Source organism: Etheostoma spectabile, chromosome 8, assembly GCF_008692095.1.
Source record: "Etheostoma spectabile isolate EspeVRDwgs_2016 chromosome 8, UIUC_Espe_1.0, whole genome shotgun sequence".
Lineage (NCBI taxonomy): Eukaryota > Metazoa > Chordata > Actinopteri > Perciformes > Percidae > Etheostoma > Etheostoma spectabile.
Genome location: NC_045740.1, coordinates 29,295,104 through 29,311,112, shown reverse-complemented (window position 1 = coordinate 29,311,112; position 16,009 = coordinate 29,295,104). Strand labels below are relative to the sequence as shown.

The 16,009-nt window shown below is 43.0% G+C and overlaps 1 protein-coding gene across 3 annotated transcripts; it reads right to left on the bottom strand.

Annotated features, from left to right (window-relative positions):
• Positions 1 to 281: 281 nt before the first annotated feature.
• On the bottom strand, positions 282 to 15,728 carry adck5 (aarF domain containing kinase 5). 3 transcript variants are annotated; one of them, XM_032523058.1, is made up of 15 exons: positions 15,534 to 15,728; positions 13,085 to 13,176; positions 12,845 to 12,994; positions 11,302 to 11,377; positions 8,532 to 8,732; positions 8,298 to 8,438; positions 7,107 to 7,220; positions 6,889 to 7,020; positions 6,643 to 6,726; positions 6,438 to 6,519; positions 4,987 to 5,065; positions 4,823 to 4,914; positions 3,367 to 3,619; positions 764 to 880; positions 282 to 672 (listed from the first exon to the last, which is right to left on the bottom strand). In XM_032523058.1, the coding sequence occupies exons 1-15, from the start codon at positions 15,555 to 15,557 to the stop codon at positions 570 to 572; spliced, it is 1,740 nt and encodes a 579-aa protein (XP_032378949.1). In that variant the 5' UTR covers positions 15,558 to 15,728; the 3' UTR covers positions 282 to 569. The 3 variants fall into 3 exon arrangements, with proteins under 3 accessions (XP_032378949.1, XP_032378950.1, XP_032378951.1); XM_032523059.1 differs by having other exon boundaries at positions 15,413 to 15,551; XM_032523060.1 differs by lacking the exons at positions 13,085 to 13,176; positions 15,534 to 15,728 and having other exon boundaries at positions 8,532 to 8,727; positions 12,845 to 12,996.
• Between the last annotated feature and the right edge of the window lie 281 nt (positions 15,729 to 16,009).

The following is a 16,009-nucleotide window of genomic DNA, read 5'->3' as shown; positions in this document are numbered from 1 at the left end:
GGGAGAAACACACAAAGTGTTAATCCAACACAGATATTCATTCTTATCACAGACATCGTAGTATGGCAGTTCCTTACACATACATTTTAGAATCCATAAAAAGACTTCTGTCACTCCAGTGGGGATACAGCTTAACATTGTCGTGCTATATCAAAGATAGTTATTAATTTAACTAATAAAACCTTACTTGGGGAATGCATTGACTCAATTGCTCAGCAAGGATGCTGCAGCTGCATCCAAATATCAGAATACACGTCACCAGTTGCTTTTTTTTAAACAAACTGCAGCTGAAAATTTCAAAAACAATTTTTTGCACTAAGATTACACCAAAACTTATTTGTAGAGGTAAATACCATTTAAGATTTATGCTAATAATTCAATTAAAAACCTTAAAATAGGCGTCTGGGAGTCTACACAGGAGTGGGTTTGGTGCGCCACAGTCCCGCAGTTTAAAACATTCTCACCCATTAAAAAAGAGGAAAGACTGATGTGTGACAGGCTGGATTGCATTAGCTTGTGCGTAGAATGCGTCATTCTGTTCCTTGGGCGCGTGACGACACACCTGTGTGTTACCTCAGGTACTCGTACATGTCTGCGTCCAGAGATATGAGCCCAAAGTTGGAAAGGAGGCTCAGGAGCGAACGCGTCAGACTCATCGCTGCCATCTCCCATCTGGAACAGAGTCGTTCATGTTTAGCGGCTCCAATCACAAAACAGAAGTTGCATTTTTTTTTTTTTTTACAAACACTAAATGAGTCTTCACCTCAAGGCCAGCTCAAACTTTAGGCCTTCCCACGTTGTCCTGACCCAGCGGAAGATCCAGAGCCTGGGCAGCATCCCCCTCTTCTCTGCCTGCATCTTCCCCCAGCCTCGCACCGCGCTGAAAAACAAGACGAGGCGTCATCCACACGGAGCTGAGATCTGGAGATGCTGATTGTGGATACGTGTACCCTGAATTGGATTGACAGTACTTTGCACTGACCTCCATTTCTTCAAGTGAATGAGCTGAGAGGTTTGGATTTCCGTGGGTCTTTAGCAGTGTTTTTTTTTTTTTAGGGCCGATACCGATATGAGTATTTGATTATTTAAAATGCCGATAAAATATTCCAGAAACGCGTAACAAAACATTAACAAATTTTCCTAACACACCTTGTGTTATTTGACCTCAGTTGGACAGTTTCCAGAACAAATACTAGGAAATGATTCAGCCTTCAGTCTTTTTCTGTAGGGCTGTTACAATGGGCTGAGGTTGGGATTTCCCTCTGTGGACCCCACCACCCAGAAAAGAAACGTCTCTAATTTTCCATGTTTTCATATTTCATTTTTTAGTTAAATTGTGGTGTAGGTGTAATGGAGGTGTAGATTCAATTCAATTTTATGTATAGTAACATTCATTCATTCATTCATTGGAAGAATGCGGACACCTTTATTTCCTACTTTGTTGGCTCAAATGTGTACAGTCAGGTCCATAAATATTGGGACATCAACACAATTCTAATCTTTTTGTCTCTATACACCACCACAAAGGATTTGAAATGAAACGAACAAGATGTGCTTTAACTGCAGCCTTTCAGCTTTAATTTGAGGGGATTTACATCCAAATCAGGTGAACAGTGGAGGAATCACAACAGTTTGTATATGTGTAGGTAGCACGTTAAAGGGACCAACAGTAATGGGACAATTGGCAGCTCAGCTGTTCCATGGCCAGGTGTGTGGCATTCCCTCATTATCCCATTTACAAGGAGCAGATAAAAGGTCTAGAGTTCATTTCAAATGTCCCTGTGGCTCAGTGGTAGAGCGGTTGCCTGCCAATTGGAAGGTTGGTGGTTCGATCCCTGGCCCTGCAGTCCCATGTCGAAGTGTCCTTGGGCAAGACACTGAACCCTGAGTTGCCCCCAATGCTGCGCATTGGAGTGTAAATGTGTGTGAGTGTTTATCTGATGAGCAGGTTGTACGGCAGCCTCGGCCACAGTGTATGAATGTGTGTGAATGGTGAATGTATCCTGTATCATGTAAAAGCGCTTTGAGCAGTCGAAAAGCGCTAGAAAAAAGAAAAGCGCTATATAAGTACAGCACATTTACATTTGTATTTGGACTCTGTTGCTGTCAACACTCAAAAGATCCAAAGAGCGTTCACTATAAGTGATGCAAGCCATCATTAGGCTTAAAAAAGAAAACAAACCCACCAGAGAGATAGCCGAAACATTAGTGTGGCCAAATCAGAACATTCTTAAAAAGAAAGAACGCCCCGGTGAGCTCAGCAACACCAGAAGACCACGGAAAACACCTGTGGTGGAGGACCAAAGAATTCTTTCCTGTGTGTGTGGAAGGCCAGATTAGAGTTTGCCAAACAACAACTTCTGAAAAAAAAACTTCACAGTTCTGGAACAACATCCTATGGACAGATGAGACAAAGATCAACTTGTGATAGGAGAAGGAAAGGAACATGATCCAAAGCCCACCACGTCATCAGTGAAGCATGGCGGTGGTGATGTCATGGCGTGGGCATGTATGGCTGCCAACGGAACTGCTCCTCTTGCATTGATTGATCATGTGACTGCTGACAGAAGCAGCAGGATCGAGAGCAGCAACCAAAGAGTTGTCAAGGGAAAGAAGTGGAACGGTATGCAATGGCCGAGTCAACCACCTGACCTGAATCCGGTTGAGTATGCATCGCACTTGCTGAAGACAAAACTGAAGGGAAGCAGGAAGTGGAGCCAGCTGCAGTAGAGGCGTGGCAGAGCATCACCAGGGATGAAACCCAGCGTCTGGTGATGTCATGCCTTCCACACTTCATTCTGTAACTGGCTGCCAAGGATTTGCAAAGTTTGATTCATCATGTTAATCTGTTCCATTACTTCTGGTCTATTAAAAAAAAAAGAAATGGGAGGCACATAAACAAACTGTAAATCCTCCACTGTTCCCCTGATTTGGATTTAATCCCCTCAAATTTAAGGCTGAAAGTCCGCAGTTAAAGCTCATGTTGTTTGTTTCATTTCAAATCCACTGTGGTGGTGTATAGAGGCAAAAAGATTAGAATTGTGTTGATGTTCCAATATTTATGGACCTGACTGTACATCGCTAGAAATGTCAATCATCTTAAAACCTGCCAATTGTTGAACTGATTGTACCACAGTGACGGCCTTCAGCACGCTGATCACACTGGTAACATTTCCTCAGGAAGGTCAGAGGTCAAACTGCCTGTTTACATAGACAGGGACCAGAGTGGGCTGCAACTTGTATAGGTTCGTCTTTTTTCTTTTTTTCAAGAACACAAAAGTTAAAAAAGTCACTGAGTAACAGGTATTGACCATAATGATCTCTGGAGTTATATATTAGTACGATATTTATTAATCTGCTCTTCACCTCTTGGCCATGACGAAGTAGCGGTCCACGGGTGCCCCGAGGGTGATGTTGATGCTCCGGACGGTGTTTATGTTGCGGAACACGAGCAGCATGGGCCGAGGCATCGCCTTCAGCACCCGCATGATGCTCTCGAACCGGTGGCTGGCCATCTCGCGCATGTAGGTGGTCTCCTCTCGACTCAGGATGTTGGACAGGCCCAGCTCGCGCATGTTGATGGGTCGCTGCAGCAGCATCTCGCAGAACAGGAAGTACTCTGCACAGCAAGATGGAGCTCGTATTAGAGATGTTCCCATAATATTAGTATGGATACCATTAGAGATGTTCCCATTATATTTGAGATGTCTGTTAAAAGATGTTCCGATACCATTTTTTTCCTTCACGATACCAAAGAATTTCTAATACGGGAAGAAGTTCCCTCTGTCGATACTTCTGAACTGGTTGCAGTTCCACTCTGGGTCCTCGTGAGGGCGCTCACGGGCCAGTGCAGAGTGAATGGAGGTCTATGGAGCAACACCCCTCAAAATCCCCTTTTCTCAGATACAACTTGTGGTCTAGTAATTTACATGTTGCATTCAAAAGGGGAGGCTAAGACAATACACCCTGGTGGGTATTTGTTTTGTTCTAAAAAGCCTTTTCATACACATCGTGCTGCTTTACGGCGAGCTCCGAGTCACTTCCTGTTCTCTGGAGGCATCGACTACACAGCTGACAGGTTAGGATCTCCCTGTCATACACATGTTGAAAGAGGTTTGGTTTGCTAATGTTTTAAAGAACACGCTGAAATATTCACTCTGACATTCTGGCTCTACTTTGGATGCCATCAAGCAGGATCTCTGGTTGTAATCAGTCCTTCACCGAACAATCAGCATTCATAAGCAGAATGCTAGCGCGTTATGGGCAACAACGAGTCAACCTGTAACAAATCCAAAAGACGTAAGTCCTCGTTCATTCAACTTTCAACCTATAATCCATGTTGAACTTGCAAAAACTACAATCAAAGTGATTTCTTAACGACAATCAGGCAAAAGAGACCGATTTAGCCACCTAGCTCCATAGACTCCCATTCATTTAACCGTCTAGCTCCACAGATCATTCGGCCCAATGGGGCTTAATAGGGAGGGACATATTTTATTTGAAATTATTGTTGTGCTGTGACGCTAGTGTTTAATTAGTTCTTCCATTTAGTTAAAATGTAGTTCTTAAGTTTACCTTTTTAAAATTGTCTTTTTTTGTAACAATCGCTATAAGTTGTCAGTCTCATTTAAAAAAAAAAATATATATATATATATATATATATATATATATATATATATATATATATATATATATATATATATATATATATATATAGACTCAATCGGGACAAGACATGTGGGGACAATTAAAATCTCTGATTATGGATTTTAATACCAAAAACACTCCTACTACATCTGAACGTAAGGACAGTCGTCCTGACCTTTGACGCCGAGGGCTTTGGAGTACTTCTCCATCGCTGCTTCGTCCCTCAGGACTATGGACCGCCACAGTTTACAAAGGGCCACTCTGTCCCTGAGGGGAGGGGACACAGTTAGAGCGGATCACTAGACATTCTCCAAGGTTTTTACTGAGCAGACAGCTTACCGTTGACTGAGGTATTCGTACAAGCCGTGGTCCAAGAGTACCAACTCTGCCTTGTTATCAGGACCCCGCCTCACCAGGACTGCAAACACACAGAATGTATCAATAATGCTGCCCAATGAAATCTGGATTTGTATGGGCTATTCTGGGTGATAGGTCTAGTGGCAGAACCTCTTTTATCTGGAGGCACACACTAAATATAATTTTTTTGGTGACGATCCCTTATGTTTTGGGTTATTGTGACTGAGCAGACCTTTCAGTTATCTTGTCAGTGCTCGCTGGTGGACACACTATCCAACAGCAACACTATCTAAACCGACATACAGTACATACTGCTACCTTGTATAAAAAATTTATATTAGCTAATCCGATATATTGGTTGGGCTCTTCTAGGTTATTCGCCTGTAAAATAAAAGCATGATGACTGTGTATCCTATACACGCCTCTGTAGAGAACGAGAGGGATGGAAATGGAGCAACGGTCTGGCCCAAAACAAATGTTGAATACCTGCCGATGCTGAGTCCCAATCCGATACTTGTATTTGCCTAGATAATAGAGCTGCACGCTGTTACAAAGTCACTTAAAGATGTCTTCAGCTAGCATTTCAGTAAAACTCACATATAAAACCAACTTTTGCTGAGCATGTTGTTGAATTTACTGCAAAAATCATCAGAGTACGGAGGTCTCGGTGATCCGATCTGATCGGGACATCTCTGCTTTTTATCCATGCGTGTAAGTTTAATGGACGGCAGTCACACACAGCGGCACAGCCCAACATTATTCATGACATTACACACAGACTATAAGATCTGCATTTAAAAACAAAAACAAAAAACACTCTATTTAAGCCCGGTGGGGAATTGGACAAAATAGAAATTCTAACACGGCAGTCACTGATGCTGAATACTATTAATGACATTCTCTTTCATGCTGTAACAGCGTTTCTCAGATGGGTGTACGCAAACCCCTTCCCTAGCGGTATTTTGGAGTACTGCAGGGGGGTAATTCCAAAAACATCAGCCATGCATTAATCCAAAAAATAAGGATACAGTATTATGATGAATGCATTTAGTAATAATAAACATTTACAGCTTTAAATGTTTTCCCCCAGTTACAATATTGTTTAGTAAGTCAGACGCAGACAGCGCAGGGTCAGGGTACTGACGGCCAAACGAAGCTTCATGAACCAGTGTCTTTATTTCCTGAGCCCACTAGATGGCGCTCCTGGTTTTAAGAGAAAGGCCTAAGGCGTTGCAGTTCAGTGTCTTCTCAACCAAGTGTTGATCAGAGCGTCATCTAGAGGCTCAGAAAATAAAGACACTGGTTCATGCAGCTTCATTTGGCCGTCAGTAGTCAGGGGTACTTAGATGAAAAGATATTTCAAAGTGGGTAGCTACATTATTACTGCTGTAACACTTTTTTATATATATATATATGGACACCAATGTTCCCACCATTTCCAGGGTGAGGGTCAGCATGGATGAACCCGGTGTAGAATATTTGTTCAGCAAATGTTCGGATCAGTTTGTCCGCAGTCTGAAAAACAAACCTTGTGATGAGTTATTTCCGACAGTGTTTCTTTGATAACACTATAATAATACTACTGCTAATAATACTCTGCTTTGAATATCATCTGCCGTGTGGAGTGCAACAACTCACATCTTTCAAACTTAAGCCTCGTCTTTTAATTTCTTCGGCGTTGTTGATTTTGCAACCGTCGCAAAACTCTGCTGTCAACACTCTCTTTGACATTGGAGAGAAAAGAGGGGGAAAAGCTTTAGCCACGGAAGGAATAATAATAGTAATAATAATAATCATCATGTCTACTTTATTAGTCTAGCAAGGGGAAATTACAAACGGTAGGTCAGTCCAGTTGTTTTGTACTGCTGATAATAATTATCTCACCTTACTACTTTGCTCCCAAAAGACTTTGGGTACAACAACAAAACTTAAGTGTTTCAGCTCCTCTGCGCACCTCTCGGAATTCTTGGCCTCGTTCTCGAAATCCAGCTCCTGAGCCAGTGAACCCTTCAAGTCCTACAGGAAGTAGAATCAACATCGATACTAGGACAAGGACATATGCCGTAGCTTAACCAAGAAGTACAACTGTTTCCCTGACTGACCTTAAGAACCCATCGGAATCCAAAGCTGGGGTGCATGAACTTGACAACGTCCAGCAGGATCTCCAACGTTCTGATATCGCCGTCAAACCGATCCCTGAGGTCAATGTACTGCACCTGTGGGCGCCACGTTAGAACACAATCAGGCTGCAACGGGGCGGGGTCACACCAACAAAAAAGTGATCAAGTTAGAGCAGCGGCTGTCATTTGTGTGGCGTCCTGTTATGTTCTTAACCCCCCACCCCCCCAACACAGCAGAAGTTTCCTTTATATCTCACAATTACTTCTTGCCGTCAGATCGTTTATCGATTTGATATTCGACCGCACTTGAAGGCAGCTTCATTTTCAAAAGGAGAGGGAGAGAGGAAGTTAAGAGACATAGGGCGTGCTTTGTCGTTGCAGGAAACATTCAGCCATTTTTTACCCTCGTAGTGTTTTAAAACTTCCCTGTAGCAGCGATAAAGTCAGTTTCCTGTTTCCTGTACGGGATTCTCACATCACCTCAAACCATAACTCAAAACCCACCGACAAGTCTGATCTCCGGTTACCTGATTGGCCCCCGCAGCGTGACGTGGGGTTGTGTTTTTCCAAATGTTGAGTCAGTATTAACCTTTCGGTGCTGCGTTGTCCCTGCGTACCTCTAGCTTATTTCTATGAGAGAAAAGCAGGGCCGGCGTGTGTGTGTGTGAGTGGGGAGCGTGTGGTAGAGCGAGGGAGAGGGTGACGGCGATAGCTCTGGAGAGAGTACCGACTCTAGTGGGAGAAAGTGTCTCCCCCGTGCTTTCTGACCACGGTCGGAAAGCCGTAGCAGGAAAGGTCAACCCTCCCCTTGATTTCATGTGGTTTTCAGAGAAGGAGAACCAGGAAATGAGTTGTGGTTATGCAACACTCCCACACCACAACCAATCAGTGGTTGCCGTTTGCTTCGCCGCAACCTGCAGTTACAAATTTGGCATTGGGTGTGCGTATGTGCCCACGACGTCAATTTAACGCTGAAGCATGAAATGGGCTTTAGAAGGATTATGCTGATGTCCATCACCCAAAAAAATACCAAAAGTAATTTTTCATGTAGGTGGCAGAAGATGTTTTCACAGTGAAAAATAGGACACCGGTTCATTGTTGCTAATGCTTAAACACATGGCGTTGCTTAGAACTTAAACCCTGGATTAGAGTGATCCAAGACTTTGTTCTCACCTTCACAGCGACCGGAGTCCCATCGAACAGCTCGGCCTTATGGACCTGGGCCAAGCTGGCAGCAGCCATGGGTTCATGGTCAAACGTTTTAAAAAGCTGCTCGGGGGTTTTGTTGAAGTCTTCCTGGAAGAGAACATCCACCTGTTGCAGACACAAACGCACCATCCTGAGACATTTGGAGCTGTCCTCGGTCACGGAGCGCCGTGCCGTGTGCTGTTGTGTTGCAGTTCTCACCTCGTTGGACCTCCTGTGTAGCGCCTTGTCTTCCAGGATCTGCAGGGTGCGGATGTACTCGGGGGGGAGGAGGTGGTTAAAGGAGCACAGACCTTGGCCAAGTTTGATGTACAGGCCTCCGTTGCTCATGGCGCCTTCCACCATGCACTCTGCTGCCCTCTGGTGGCAGGCCGACATCTCGGCCAGGTAGGATGGACTGCTCTAGCGGGTCGGGGGGGCAGCAGTAAGACATCAGTGACCGTACAATATTAACACCCGCAGGGCCGGAAATCGAGAGCAAGTAAATGTGTTACCAACCATTTTCTATTAATTGAATAAAAAAAAATGTATTTCTGTACATAAGGGAATGTGTGACGAGTGAGTCTTTAGACAGACATGATATGTTACGCGATATTAGGGCTGGGCGATATATCAATACATGAGGATTTTGAATATCGTAATATAACGCAAGTGTTGTCGTTTCCTGGTTTCAAAGGCTGCATTGTAGTAAAGTGATGAACTTACCAGATGGTTCTAGCTCTTCTATTATTTGCCGTTATTGACTTCTCATTATAGCCACATAACTGTTGATTATGTATCAAAAATTGCATTGTGTATATATTTTATGAAAGCACCAATAGTCAACCCTATGATATCGCTTCGATATTGAGGTATTTGTTGGACAAACAAGATGGCGCCGCAGACGACCGCCTCTGGATCCTCCATTGTGCCATTTGTGTTTTGTCCCACCAGAGACACTAACACACTGGACTAACACACTGGACCACTGCTATACTACAGTAAAGGACGCCTATCGCTCTGTCCCACGTGCAGCTTTGGGACTCTCTGATCACTGTCTGGTTCATCTTGTCCCGACATACAGACAGGAACTAAAACCTGTTAAACCTGTTTGAAATGATAGACCAACGAGTCAAAGCTGGATTTACAGGCCTGGTTTGACTCTATTGATTGGAGTGTTTCTGAGGCTGCAGCCATTGATCTGGATGAACTGACTGACACTGTGACCTCATACATCAACCTTCTGTACATACAACATATAGGGAGCTATGCTGATAAGCTGGAAAACCGCTTCACAAACAGGGACCCTCAGTCAGTGTGGAGAGGCCTGCAGACACTACAAACTAAAGGAGACCACCCCCCAACACTGCTGGTCCTCAACGACTGGCTGACGAGCTGAATGGGTTTTACTGTAGGTTTGAAAAGCCCACAGTCACACCCCTCCCCCACACCAACTCAAACTTCAGTCACAATCACCTCCCCCCCACAGACCCTTCACCTGCACTCACAATGAAGTGAAGTGGATGTGCGCCAGCTTGTCCAGCAGAGGCAGAAGACCAGAAAGGCTCTTGGCCCAGACAGTGTCACCATCCTGCCTGAAAATCTGTGCAGTCCAGCTGCCCCCCCATCTTCACTCAGATGATGGGGGGGCAGATAACTGGAGTTCCCTCCTGCTTAAAACACTCCAGCCATCCCAGTCCCCCGAAACACCCTCCATCTCTGGACTGACTACAGTCCTGTCGCCCGGACATCTGTAGTCATGAAGTCCTTTGAAAGACTGGTGTTGGCCCACCTGAAGGACATCACAGTCCCCCTGCTGGAGACCCATCTGTTAAACTCCTGAAGTTTGCTGACAACCAAACGGTCATCGGCCTCATCCGGGACGGTGATGAGTAGGCCTACAGACGGGAGGTGGGTCAGCTGGCTCTCTGGTGCAGTCAGAACAACCTTGAGCTTAACACGCTCAAAACTGTGGAGATGATCGTGGACTTCAGGAGGAGCCCCCCGCCCCCAATCTTCCCCTCATCACCATACTCAACAGCCCTGTGTCTGCTGTGGAATCCTTCAGGTTTCTGGGATCCACTACATCCCAGGACCTAAAGCGGGAGCCCAACACTGACACCATCATCAAGAAGGCCCAGCAGAGGCTGTACTTCCTGCTCCAGCTCAAGTAGCTCAACCTGCCTAAGGAGCTGCTGGTCCACTTCTACAGTCTGTCCTCTGCACGTCCATCCCTGTCTGGTTTGGGTCTACCACCAAAAAGGACAGGAGCAGACTTCAACGAACAGTTAGGACTGCAGGAAAGATCATCGGTGCCAACCTGCCCTCCGTTCAGGATCAGTTTCTTACCACAAGCCATCCCTCTGATAAAAAGCTGACTTCTGACTCACAGTGCCAGGTTCCTGTTCAATAACCCGGCAACTCAATCTCTAGTCAGTCCGTTTACTGGTTCCACTTATCATTTATTCATCATTTTCATTCTCTATTTCAGAGCTGTCAATACTGTTCATATTGTAATATAATACTTATATAATAACATAATACTATTTATTCCAGCACCCTTTGCACTATGCTCCATAAATAAAATAATTATCATAATTAAAATTTACTCCTGCATCGTCTCAACCTGTCTATATGGTCTTTGTTTATAGTGTGTATAATTGGTTGTTTTCTGGCAAATAAAAATGATTCTAATTTTGAAAAAACATTGTGCTTTGATTTTCTCCATATTGCCTAGCTCTAAGCGACATTATGACTGAAATTGTGTAAACAGCGAAGCGTTAATGCTCCCGCATTTTAGTGGCTGATGTAAAAACAATCAAAGACTTCTCTGGACATTTTCGCTGTACATAATTGATGTGATGAGTAGACCGGCAATCATTGGTTTTAGGAGTGCAACTAGTTATTGCCGGTATTAATTTTTCTGTCAGTCTGTTTTTTTTCTTCAGATTAGGCGCCTATGATGAGCTTATAAATTGAATTGAGAATTTACATCATCTTGGCCACGGAGAGTCACATTGGTGGTCCACCAGTAATCCACAGAGATCCTCAATCCCACAGAGAGAGATCTGAGGACACAAAGGTAAGAGGCTAGCTAAGACTTTATAGAGTTAGAATTTTTAACGTGACATGAACAACAATGGGAGTGAATCAAAATATGAGTCTGATTTGGTAAATCGGGGTCATGTGTATCGCATTTTGCTTAAACCATCAGCTGAGAGAGCTGCAATGTACCGTGTAACTGTCGGGAATTCGTTTGAGGAGACGAAAGACTTGTTATGTGCACTGAATCTTAAAGTGTAACTCTCGCCAAAATGCAACCTAGGGTCTTTTTGTGAATGTACCCAAGTCAAACTTTAGTTTCAAAGCATAATTAGGACGGAGGCACCACTTTTAAGATTGACCGTGTCTTTGTTTTTCGTCAATTAGCCTTTTGAATGGGAGAGCTAGGGGCGCTGCTAAGATAGCATCAAAATCAACATTTTTAAAACTCTAAGAAGACTCAACACAACAGCTGGGAGGAGGCCTCGGGGAAGACCCAGGACTAGGTGGAGAGATTATATCTCCAACCTGGCCTGGGAACGCCTCAAAATCCCCCAGTTGGAGCTGGTTGATGTGGCTCGGGGAAGGGAAGTTTGGGGACCCCTGTTGGTGCTGCTGTCCCGGGGACCAGATACCAGATAAGAGGACAAAGATGGATGGATGGATGGATAAGAAGACTCAACACAACATGAGATTTTGCTCCAAGTCTCACCAGGGGCTCTACATATGAACTCAGCATTGAGAACATGGTTTGTGTACACAGAGTTTAATAAGAAAGGTTTTAACAACTCACTGTAGCTGTTGTTGTTTCCGCTCGCCGTCATCATACCAGACAAAAACTAATCAACCTCCCAATGCGAATGAAGGGACTCCATAGGAGGAAATATCATTCCTATATAACGCTCCTTTTTAAAAAACTAGGTCAATATTGTTCTTTACTTATGACAAAACAATGTATTATCCATGCATTTATAAGGAACTACGCTTTAGGAGCTTTCCATCTTTACTCTCCCCCTCGACTATTGTTGACAGGCGAGATGGCGGTGACCAGAAAAACCAACCGCTACAGCGAGTTGTTAAAACTCTGTCAACACAAACCATGTTCTCAATGCTGAGTGCATGTGTAGAGCCCCTGGTGAGACTTAGAGCAAAGTCTCAAGTTGTGTCAATCCTTCTTAGTGTTTTAAAAGATGTTGATTTTGATGCTATCATAGTAACGCCCATAGCTCTCCCATTCAAAAGACCATCAATTTTAAAAGTGGCGCTTCCGTCCTTATCGTGCTTTAAAACTAAAGTTTGACTCGTATACATTCACAAAAGACCCTAGATTGCATTTTGGTGAGAGTTACACTGTTAGATGGTAATACAGCAAGAGCAAAAAACATCATCATTAAATAGGAACGAATGTTGTAAAGATCTGGCACTAAAACCAATGCCATGAGCGCCGCATCGGAACGGATGCGGTACAGCTGTCAACAAAAAAAAAGGCAAACCTGAAGAAGCGACCAAATCCTTCAACCACTATCCTCATCCTCCTCCGGTCTCTAGGTGGGGACACAGCATACTGGACACCCACTGCCACGGGGACACCCACAGAGAGGCCAACTAGCGTCTTCCAAAACAGCCCTCTGCGCTTCCCTTCCCTTAAAGCAGAAAAACAATCCCATTCGTCAAGACAGCGACGTCACCGTGGTTACCAGCTGTTCTGTGATGACGTCGTGGCCCTCTGGTACCTGAGCGAGCTGAAGGATCTGGTTGTCTGGAGTGATGAGCCGGGATGGGGGTGTCTTCGGAGCAGAGCCATGTGATGCAGACACAACCTTAACTTAAGGGGTGGGGGTCATATCTTAAGTTTGTATTTTTATGCAGTTTATTAAGCAGAACTTTAATGTATTGTGATGTTAATGTGTTTTGTTGTGACAATAAGCTCCATTATCAAAAATATTTATGTAGTGTTATGGAAATCTGTCTTGTTACACATTTCTGTTTGTTTTTTTTCACCTTGTGTCTTCCTGTCAAAATTGAAAATCAACAATTTTGTTGACGCTTTTTATCAATGTTTTTAACTTTTGTTTGTTTGTGTCCCTTTTTTCAACACTTTTGACGTTTTTTTCAGTGTTTGTCACTGTCTTTGAAGTTTTCAACACTACGTAACACTAAATCATTGACTTTAGTTTTACATTTTTTTATGGTCTATAAACCTCATTTATAGGAAATTATACCTAATATTTGAGTTAGAAAAGCAGAAATTAGGAATTATTTGGACTAAAATTAAAGGAATGGATGTTGATGATAATCACAGACTGGAATATGTCAACTTTTACTCAATACTATTTCAAAAACACTTCAATCTTTTTTTCAAATGCTATAAAAATTGAATAAGACGCCCCAAAATTAATGAAAGTAGAGATTTGTACTTGCCAAAGAGCGCTGGGTGGAATCAATAATGTTATTTTGGGGAATTAAAAAGAACATTAATATAGGAAAACAGATCAATTTGACACGAGGACAACATGAGGGTTTAATATATATATCGGCCAATATCAAATTGTTTTTAATCACCAAATATTTGTATTGGCATCGGCCTTAAAAATCCTTTATCGGTTGGGCTCTACTGACCAATCAACTATTCATTTTACATGCCACCCTTGGGTGGCCAGAGGTTGACGACCACCTTCCAGAGACCTACAAGCCAGACCGTCGCTGATGGTTCTCAAGAGCCAAATATTACTGAAAACCAGACTTATTTCATGATTCACAAGGCTCAGATAATGTGTCGAGTATCTGTCTGTCTGTGTGTAAGAAGAGGGAGGGGGGGGGGGGGGGGTCTAGATCAAGGCCAATATGTCCAGCCGGGGTACTTGGTTGTTTTTGTTCGCTGTCTGCATCTGAGGGACAAAGTGTCTCCAGGGCTGACAAATTGATGTACAGATAGCAGTGATGTCAGGGACCTGAGCACTGAAATATCAAACAAACTCTTGGCCGCGCACACACGGACTGTCCCATCACCCACAGTGGATGAGCTGTTTGGTCTTATTTGATCTAATATTGTAAGAATATGTCATGAATTGTGGCGTTGAAATGTCAACCTGTCACCTATTAGACTGAGTTACAGCCGCAATTAATAATAGATAATTGTGAAATACACCGTAGCATCCGAGACAGATATATTCCTGAAAGTCAACACCCAACAATACTCAGATGTCCAGTTTGTCTTCAACTCTAACACCTACATCAGTCCTTTGGTATCTATTGGTAACATGTGTTAGTCTGGCTGAGTTGATAAGAACTTCCGGGATCCAATTTTCCAATAAATCGATTAGTTTGAGATATATATATATATATATATATATAATATATATATATATATATATTTTTTTTTTTTTTTTTTTTTAAGAAATTTTATTTTGAAAGAAAAACCTCTAAAAGAAATTAGGCTTTCGCAATGCAGCTTTTAAAATGTTAATATGTTCGAGTTTCTAAACGGTAAACGTTAAATATCGTTATATACGTCGTTTTGGGTTTTGAAAAAAAGACATTTTATGAACAAAACAAATTATCTAATTTAGAAAATAATCTGTCATAAAAAAATCGTTTATGTCAGCCGTTAGCGAAACGTTATTAAAAACAAAAACGAAGCCTCGACGTTAGTCAACGAGTCTTCTTTCCCAATATTACCCAAAATGATGCATAGGCTACCTTTGTTTTTTCTTAGTTATGGAATTGTTGCACAACCAACAGGAGAGTAAAGAAATATGGTGACACTATTACACTGTATTAAACATTGTTCCCCTATAGGGCTAGCCCAAATTATGCATAACGTTACGCTTATTTTTCAAAAGTAAGTGTTAGTATAGCAGTGACGTTATTTTGGTGACACAATATGTACTTTTTTTTTTGTTTTATGCCTCTTTGGTGCTCATTGAGAGCAATTTTACTAGTCCATGTCGGAGAACGGCTCTGATAAACCGGGTAAAACGAGGCTGTAGCTCGTTGTCTAACGTCATAACGGTGACCCCAACCTTAATAACACGGTAGGAAACCGGCGCCTTTTCTCTTACCTTTCGCTAAATTTACGTTAAAGCACCCGACGTTACGTTAAAGTCACTGTTGCTGTGGGTTACGTTAACTAACATAACTACCAAAACGTTCTAAAATGACTTAGAAATATCGTTTATTTACCCCTCGAGCGGTCTCCCCTGTCATGTTTCCTGGGATACTGAAATATCTTTGCTCCTCACTGAAGTCCAAACTGCCCTTCCTGTAGTTCAGCCGAAGAGGAAGGACGAGCGCGAGAGGGTGCACTCCGATCTACTTCTGTTTCCGCTTTATGCTTCTTGTAGTGACAACAAGCCAAACATATATTAAAGATGTTAATTTTTTTTTTTAACTCACATTTTGTGAAAATTAGAAATGTAAGCAGGTCCAATCCAACCCGCCAAGTGTCCAAAGAAATGCCTGTGACCATGATGTTATGGGTGCAGACCTTTGGCTTAAAAACTGCGGGCCGGGCAGAGACTCATCTTGATGGTGCACTCTCTGGTAGGAGGTACCGCAATGGTACGTCACTGATTATGCAGAGTAGTTCCATAGACAATTAAAGAAAGTGTCTCGAGCCTTGGTTTAAAGCCATAGACCGTTCATATTAACCCACAGCC

What these genes read in the sequence shown, in the direction of transcription:
- adck5 (XM_032523058.1), bottom strand. Translation starts at nt 15,557, where the DNA reads ATGACAGGGGAGACCGCTCGAGGG. An exon ending in CTCTCCGTGGCCAAGATGAT is followed by an intron (nt 8,733 to 11,301) that starts GTAAATTCTCAA and finishes CCGACCCGCTAG; the next exon opens with AGCAGTCCATCCTACCTGGC. An exon ending in TGACCCTCACCCTGGAAATG is followed by an intron (nt 5,066 to 6,437) that starts GTGGGAACATTG and finishes GTGTGTTTGCAG; the next exon opens with TCCTGGTGAGGCGGGGTCCT.